Below are 9,257 nucleotides of genomic sequence, written 5' to 3'. Positions count from 1 at the left end.
ATGTAACCAAACTTGTTTGTCTGAATGACAAGTAGTAGGACTGAGTGGACTATAGGCTATAAAGTTTTACATTTCAAAAATAAAACGTAGTTATTTTTTGGTATATAATTCTACATTTGTAAGTTCAACTTTCATGATAAAGAGACTGAGCTACAGTAGTTGTATTAGGTGAATTGAAAAGTACTATTTCTTTTCTTTTTACAGTGGAAATATTTGTAATAAAAATATACAGTAAGCATTATACACTTTGTATGCTGTGTTTTAATTGAAATCAATATATTTGAAAATGTAGAAAACATCCAAAAATGTTTAAATAAATGGCATTCTATTATTAACAGGGTGATTAATCACAGTTAATTTTTTAATTGCTTGACAGCCCTAATAATATAATTTTCTTTTACTTCTAAACAACCCCACCCACGTTAAAACAACATTGTTTAGGTTGTAAAGTCAAGCAATCTAAAGTTAGAAAATGCCAGATGGATGCCAATGCAACCGTAATTCTTCTTCTTTGTGTGTATACATTATGATGCACTCTTTAATTGCATTACATACTATTTTTTTCTATTTTTCCTGCCTCATTCAGTACACAGGATGCATAAGGAGTCAGAATTAAAATCCATGAACTACTATAAATCTGACATTTCCTAACTTTTGAGTGCTTTAAATTGACGTTCATAGATTTTATGGCCAGAAGTGACCATTATTACAATCATTTAGGGCATAGATTTTGCCCTGTAATTCTTGCATCAAGCTCAAGATGCCTGATTTAGCTAGAGTATGTCTTTTATAAAGATGCCTGAATTTTGACTGAAAGACTAAGTGATAGAGAATTCACCACATATTATTGTAAATTATTCCAGTGGTTAAACAGCCTCATTGTAAAAAAACCCAACAAACAAAAAATCGCCACTTTATTTCTGATTGAATTTGTCCAGCTTCTGCTGCCTTTGGTTCTTGTTATGCCTTTATCTGCTAAATTAAAGAGATTGCTGCTATCACAAATCTCCTTCTGTAGGTACTTACAGATCATGATCAAGTCACCTCTTAAACCTTCTCTTTGTTGAACTGAATAGATTGAACTTCTTTCATCTTTCACTGTAGGACAGGTTTTCCAGAACTTGAATCATTCTTGTAGCTTTTTGTGGAACCCTTTCCAGTTTTTCCAAATCCTTTTAAAAGTGTGGGCACTGGAACTGGACACAGTATTCCATGTACAGTAGTCACTATACCTTCCTACTTCTACTTGGTATTCCCCTGCTTATATATCCTTGCATATATTTTAACCTAATTTTTATGTCTGTAATATATATCTATACAGGGCGAGGGGAGGGAGAGAGGGACAGGGTAGGTGAAATAATATCTTATTGGACCAACTTCTGTTAGAGAGAGAGACAAGCTTTGGCACTCACACAGAGCTCTTCTTCAGGTCTGGGAAAGAAAGATACCTTACACTTCTACTGCAAGCTGTGAGCATGCCAGAACAGGTGGAGAATGAAAATCTTGACCTAATCTATAGTTTTAGCTACTGCAAAAGCTGTTATAGATACACATCTATCCTATGAGGCACCCTATGGTGCACAATATAAAGTGAAGTAGGCAACAAGTACACGCAGCTTTCAGGTGCTCAAGATGGGATGGTTGGTTAGAAATCACTCCAGCCACTGATAGGCTTATTGCCTGACTGCAAATCTTATCTCCCTCCTTTTCCTTAGTTTGAGAGGTGAGGAGGGAAGGGATGGAGGGTGTTTCCCATAACAACACAAAGTGGACTTGTGAAGATTTCAGTCATGCCAGCTTAACCTTTGCTCCTGTAAGGTGCAATATATTAATATAGTGCTAGATGCATTTTAAATGAAGGCTGAATGAAAGCGTCTGGAGCCCTAACTGGGTCTGATCTGACTGATTGAGCCAAAGCCCAGCGCCACAGGGTGTTTGCGGAGGAAATGGACTGGGGTCTTGGGTGCTAATGGGGGTCCAAAGTGCTGCCCCCGAGGGGGGGAGGCGGTGCTGTAGGGTCGAGGCGCAGCTTTGCGTGTGTGTGTGTGGGGGGGGATTAGCTGCTGCTCCTGCCACAAGCCCGCAGCTGTGCCAGCCCCGCTCCTCCCTCTGCTCTCCGGGTCCTGTCCGCGCCGCAGGGATGAGCAGCAGGCACCGGCTCAGCGGCGCTAATCATGCAGGGCAGCTGAAAGCGTCAGAGGCAAAGCCGCCGCCGCTGTCCCCGTAGTGCCTGGTCCTGAGGGAGACAAAGGAGGAAGGCAACAGCCAGGAGCCAGCTGCTTGGGGAGGAGGAGTCCACTGGCAGCTTTGACCGTCTCTTGGTCCTGGGATTCCCGTGCCACAGGCTGCGAAATTGGACTCCAGCAAGATGGTTACTGTGGTAACCAAGCTGGTGCACTACTTGCATCTAAGGTAAGAGAGGACACATTTGTCTCTTAGACACACACTGTTAACACACCCCCACCCACACATACACTCAGACACTTGCTCCCAAACATCCAAACATCCCTTGCCACCCACTCACACCTCCACTCTGCCTAGACACACACTCTTCCTACAAAATACACTGCACCCAGTTGCCACCACCAGCCACCCACTCTCTCCTGGGATGATGGTTGAATGCAACCTGGGATAGATCCTCCTATGCGGTACTAGCTTTGCAAATACAATGGTAACTGGTAGGTTATTTTCCGCATGCTTGGTTGTTCCTAAACAGAAAACTGGAGAGCAACTTTTGCAGCTGTCATCTCACTTGCTTCTATTTTAGTGAAATACAGGTGAAAAATCACAACCGTTTTCCATGTCATATCCTGTAGTTGTGAAGGGCATTAATTTATAAGGAGAAAAAAGTACACATGATAGACTTAATTGCTTTAATATATTATTATATGATACTATATGATTAGCTTATTGAAAACTCATTATAATAAATAGTTCTTTTTAAAGATTTTTTAAAAATGTGATAGCTATTGTTTTATATTACAGGTCTGTGATCAGCATAATAGTGTAATTGGCTTATAACAAAATGGATTAAATAAGCTTGCTTCAGTTTTTTTCTTTTAAATATAGCTGTGGAGAGACAACATTGCTAAGCCAATTTTTCTTAAAACTACTCCCTTTAGAATCTGAAATACAAACATAAATATTGTGATTCCCATGGACAGAAAGTGAGGGTACAAATACACAAGTGTGTATAGTGTGATCAGGTAAACGATCATATATTGCAATAGTCAAAGATCAAAAGAATTACAAGTCATTTAAGGGAGCATATTCCTGTTAAGAAATCCAGTTTCTAAAAGCAGTGACATTTGTGGTGAAACATTTTCAAAACAGAAAATATGCATTAAAATGTTGGATTTAACTTAAAAATATTTACTTATAAAAATAAGTTATCTTTAGAAGGAATACATGAAAAACACCACCAAACAAACAATTGAGTGGTCAATGTGAGTTATTTTTGTTGGTTATTTTTAAGCTGCATTCCTGGAATATTGCTATATAGCTGTCTTAAAATAAATTTTAAATATTAACAGTGATTTTATATAGATTGTAAAGGCATGTCATTCCACCAGAGACTTAACTTCGTTTTCTTAGGCGGTGAAGTGATTAGAGTATGTACTTTGGATAACTTTATAAAACTGATTCTGCAAAGTTTCCTGTAAGGTGCTGGGCTTCTTCTGAGATGCTGAGAGTCCTCAACTGCCATTGAAGTCAGTGGCCCTAAATAACTACAATGGGCACTGTTCTCAAAAGGGAATTAACTGTCCATAATATGAGTTGCTTCTAGTCTGATGCTACAATAGCTGTTTACTTACAGAAGTTTAAAGGTGCTGAATAATTGCACAAGCAATCTGATGTCACAAGAAAACATTAAGAGTACAACAAATTAATCCTTACAACACTCCTTTGAAATTGGTATTCTCTGTAGTTAACTGGAGCATATCAATATTTACAAAATCATGGACTCGAATATTTTCTAAGAATAGAATTGGAATGTGGGGAGCACAATCTTATATGTAAAGAGAAATTAGGGCACACATTTTCAGAGTTAGAAACACACAATGTATGCACACATTTGCATACACACACTTTATCCTGACAAATCAGGCAGGCAAACGGCTGCTCTTGCACACGAACACTCACACGTCCAGTTGGGCATTTAATTGGGAACATGTATGCAAAAATACATGATCCAAAAGTGCACTTTGCCTATTTGCCCAAATAATTAAGACCACGCAAATGCATCTGTGAAGTTGCACAAGTCTAACTGAAAATCTGGCTCTGTTTTTGTCAAATCAGTACATAATGCAGGTACTGGGCAGGAATTGCAGCTGTATACTCCTGCTCCTTCACTGTGTGTATTTGTGGGTCAGTAAAATTGTGAAGTGTGCAGACCCATTCATTGTGCTCCAACCTCCACTATCATGCCTCACTCCTCCACACTCCAGTGGAATGGGAGACTATGGAGACCTGCTATATGGCTTCACAGTTAACCCATGTGGTCCTTCTGATCTCAGCTCCCTTGCAATGTGGGCCTTCTGTAGCTTCTGGATTTATTAATTATTATTATTATTAATTATTTGTATTACCATAGTCCCTAGGAGCCCTAGCAATGGACCAGGAGTTGTACAAACACAGAACAAAAAGATGGTCCCTTCCCTAATGAGTTTATAATCTCAGTATAAAACAAGAGACAACAAATGGATACAGACAGAGGGATGGGAGAATACAAGGAAACAGGCAATGCTGGTCAGCATGATAGGCAGTGGTCTGAGCACACCGGCAGCCTAACCATTGTCTAGTTTTTTGTAGTCTTTAGTGAAAAGGAGAGGTTTTTTGAGAAGAGATTTAAAGGAGCATAATGAGTTAGTTTTGTTAATGTTTATGGGGAGCTTCTCCCAAGCATGAGGGGCAGCATGACAGAAAGCACAAGGGGGCATTGGAGGCCAGGATTGTGGGCTGATTGGAGGTGGGAGCAGACATTTCCATAGTGAATGAGAGATGGCAGGTAGGTAGGGAATGGGCCACAAAGGGCCTTGCAAATGAAGACAAGTAGCTTATTTTTGATCTAATTGAGAAAAGGGAGCCAGCAGAGGGATGCAAACAGAGGGGAGACATGGTCAAAGCTACTGGTTAGGAAAATGATCTTTGCAGCAGCATTCTGAATGGGCATGAGTGGGGCAAAACTGCAGCTAGAAAACAATGTTTTGTTGCAGTGGAGGATGGCAATATCTGAAAGCAGGTAGACAAAGGTGCAATTTGAGTCAATATACAGCAGAAGGTACAGCTCATGCTTTGACTTATAACAAGATAAGGAAGGCTACTCAAGCATCCCCAAGGAGCCTGCATGGATTACAGTCTAGACCTAGTCTGTAATCTTATTCTTTAATATAGTTATGTAATCTTGTTGTTCCATCCACATAACAAAAGTGATAAGGACATCCATGTCTTAACCATGCCAGACAGTCATGAGCTGGCATGATTAAGCATTATAAATAGGGTCCTACCAAATTCATGGTCCATTTTGGTTAACGTCACAATCATAGGATTTAAAAAATCTTAAAGTATGATTTCAGCTATTTAAATCTGAAATTTCATGGTGTGGTAATTGTAGGGGTCCTCACCCAACAAGAATATGTGTGTGTGTGTGTGGGGGGGGTTTGCAAAGTTATTGTAAGGGATACTGCTGTGGTAAGGGATATTGTTGTGGTACTGCTACTCTTACTTCTGCGCTGCTGCTCGCGGCGGTGCTGCCTCCAGAGCTCGGCAGCCAGAATATGGCAGCTGCTGGCTGGGAGCCCAGCTCTGACGCAGAATCACCGCCAGCAGCAGCGCAGAAGTAAGTATGGCATGGTATGGTATTTCCACCCTTACATTTGCACAGCTGCCTTCAGAGCTGGGCGATCAGCCACCAGTCGCTGCTCACCAGCCACTCAGCTCTGAAGTCAGCAGAGAAGTAAGGTGGCAATACCATGATGCCCTAAAATAACCTTGTGACTCCCCCCAGCAACTCCCTTTCGGGTCAGGACCCCCAATTTGAGAAATGCTGGTCCCCAGTGAAATCTGCATAGTATAGGACAAAAGCACTATTTCATGGGGGGATACCAGATTTCACAGCCTGTGATGCATTTTTTATGACTGTGAATTTGGTAGGGCCCTAATTATGAGGTAGGTAGAGTCACCTTGCAGCAGTGACCTGCCATGCACCCACATTCAATCAATAAACTGCTTTGGGTGTGTCCCCTTCATCTCCCAGTAAAGATTAGAGAAGAAACTTGCAACCCTAAAAGATACTAATTGTATAACAGACAAGAGTAAAAATAAACATTGATATTTTATTATCTAAATTTAGTTGAACAGTACTCAGTTTCAATAGTTTAGGCTCACTGTAAAATTGTGCTTGTACTTGCTGCAACTATCTAGTGTCTTGTAATGTAATAAGAATAAACCCGGAATACAATAAAGCAAAGAGGAGACATGTACTAATAAAGTATCACTGGAAGTTAAGAGAAAAAAGTCATTTATGAGCCATGATTTTAAAAAAACAACAAACCTTTAATAGGTTACTGCTTACCCAAAATTTGTGCAATATAATGTCTGTTTAAACCAGAATGTGGTTGTTGGAAGTGAATAGGCAGAGAATCAATAGAACAGGAAGCTATGTTGGTGACTTGAGAATGGCTGGGCAATTGCTGAGACCAATGCCTTGTGCTGATCAACATTGTTTCATTTTTAACTTCTGCTCCCCATCTATCTGTATCCAGCGTGTGTGTGTTGCCCTATACTTAGATTGTAAAAGCACATAACAAAAAGATGATCCCTTCCCCGAAGAGCTTATATTGTCTATAACAGTGGGGTCTATGACTGGGACTTCTAGGTGCTACTACAGTGCAAGTAAACAACAAACATTACACTGGCATTTCAATAGGAAGAGATTTTTGGATAGTGAGGACTTGGATGACATAGATTCTATCCTGTAAGATTTTAACTACATAATTTGTGACAAGATAAGCCTATGCTACGGAAATAGCACAGATGTCACAGATGATTGTCATATGGAGATCACATTCAGTAATTACTGAAAAATAGAATGAAGTTACCACCACATAGGAACAATTACTGAGGAGAACTATGAGCACCTTCTAATGTAAGGATGTTTGGATTTTTGCCTACCTGATTCACCTTTGAACTTTGCTGTAGTTAATATACCCAGAAATAGGGTCCCAAAGGTGATAGTTGCAGGAACAACAAGATATTGCCTGATGCCGTGACATTCTCAAAAATATCCTTCCTGAAACAAAAACAAAAATAAACATACCTCTTTAACAGATATAAGCAGTTCAGGTATGACTATTGATAGATACCGATCACAATCACCTACTTGGACTGATGATGTTATAGGCTCAAGTTCAATAAGAGGTGAATGGTAAAGTGCCTATTGAAATCAATGGTAAAATTAACATTGACTTCAGTGGGACATGATCAGATACTTGGGTCCTGATCCTCAAAAGATATTTAGGCGCTAAACACCTATTGATTTCAATGGGATTTAGGTGCCTAAACACATTTTGGGATTTGGGCCATAATGTCTATTTTTAATTCACGGTTAATCAGATTATTAATTATTATTATTATTAGGAAAAGATTTTTTTCTAAAATCTTGTTACAACATGTTTTATAAAAGGAAATATTTAGATTCTGTGCCAGTGATGTGATTTTTATGAACCTTTATTACTGTCTTGCTATCTGTTTAAATAAATAGATAACAAAACAATTGTATATTTTAATCCTTCAATAAAAATATAAATCCTTCTCAACTCTAAATCAGGCTCCCATAGCTGACTGTGCTGTGAAAATTGGCTGTTTGGAAAAAAATAAAACTCAGCACAAGTCAGATGGTTTCATATATTTTCTTTTTTGTAATAATTATTTACTGAGAGAATAAATATTTTGCACCATATGAAAATATAACATATAATTAAATAAATCAAAGCAGATGCGCATCAATACTTGAGAACAACAAACAAAGGAGACAGAAGCAGATAGAACAGCCCCAAATCACAGCACCAAGAAACACTAAACAAACAGAAGACTACAAAGACATAATAAACCCATAAAGACAAGACAGCATTCAGAGGGGGAATGGCCACTGGATGCTACCAAAGATATACCTCCAGCATATCATATAAAGGAGACTGTACATTCATGAGAGCATGGTTATGGGGGAGTCCTATTTCTTTTTATTTTAGGAGGTTTTTAAAACTCATTAAGCTAAAGAAATAGGAAAACAACAAGACTGTGAAATATATTTAAAGAGGAAGACTTATTTTGTTAGAAATGTGATGTTAGTATTTATTTTGCATTAATTGTAAGTTTTGTTATAAAGTGGCTTAGAACATGAATTTAGGAAATGCTGCAAGATTATATATTGAAATAGCCAGTACTAAGGCCAGGCCTTTTGTTGTGGAGTGGTCACAAGAGTGCCAGATGTTGTAGTTTCCCCTTTTTATTTATATTTTTAGAAAAACGGGTCAGAGAATAAAATGTTCTTTTCTCTTTGTGCCATTAGTCAGGTCTTCCTTCATCCCTCAACCTCTGGCTCCAGTCCTGAATTCTTACACTCTCACAAAATTCCAGTTAAATTAGACAAGAATTTTGCTTGAGTAAGGACTGTAGGATATGCCACTTAGGGTAGATTATGATGTTATGAGCTAGCTCAGCATTGTGGTGCATCTCTTGCAGAAATAACCCTCTCAGTCTCCCAGCAGCTCTTGCGAGGGAGTACATGGCAAGAGATCTATACTTGGCAAAGTGTATGTTCCCCAACTGGTCTGTGTAACTATGCCATTGGCCATATTGTGGGGCTGGAGTCAAGGTTTCACCCACTTCCAGCCATTCCCTCCCATTCTGGCCCAGCTGCACAAGTGGGCATGTAATGTGGGGAGTAATGGGGAACCTTAAACAGTCTTACTGCCTTGCACTGGCATGCCGGACAGGCCACATTCTGGCCTTTACTTTATAGAAAAAACAGAATTGTGTTAGCCTGACCCTGAAAATTTGACTCACATTACTAGTCCTTTCTTGCTAGTATTAGGGTTTAAAGGCCCTTAATTGCATTGTTTGAGAAACTGTATGTGATCACAATTAAAATACTGAATTGTAATGCCTATGAACAAGGGGACATAGTTATGGCTACCTGTTAACTTTGGAAGTTTTTACTCTTGTCCATTTAATTTTACAACCTTAGTGTTCTTTAA

At 39.1% G+C, this 9,257-nt stretch overlaps 1 protein-coding gene across 1 annotated transcript in view; it reads left to right on the top strand.

Moving 5' to 3' along the window:
* The first annotated feature begins 2,176 nt into the window (after positions 1 to 2,176).
* The window catches only part of ARHGAP18 (Rho GTPase activating protein 18), a 129,462-nt gene continuing 122,381 nt past the window's right edge, over positions 2,177 to 9,257 (top strand). The window contains exon 1 of the mRNA XM_030556285.1: positions 2,177 to 2,412. Within this exon, the coding sequence (XP_030412145.1) occupies positions 2,369 to 2,412 (44 nt within the window). The 5' untranslated portion in view covers positions 2,177 to 2,368. The remainder of the gene's footprint in view (positions 2,413 to 9,257) is intronic.

The sequence above is a fragment of the Gopherus evgoodei genome, chromosome 3, assembly GCF_007399415.2.
Source record: "Gopherus evgoodei ecotype Sinaloan lineage chromosome 3, rGopEvg1_v1.p, whole genome shotgun sequence".
NCBI classification, from domain to species: Eukaryota; Metazoa; Chordata; order Testudines; family Testudinidae; genus Gopherus; species Gopherus evgoodei.
This window is presented reverse-complemented; position numbering and strand designations above follow the sequence as displayed.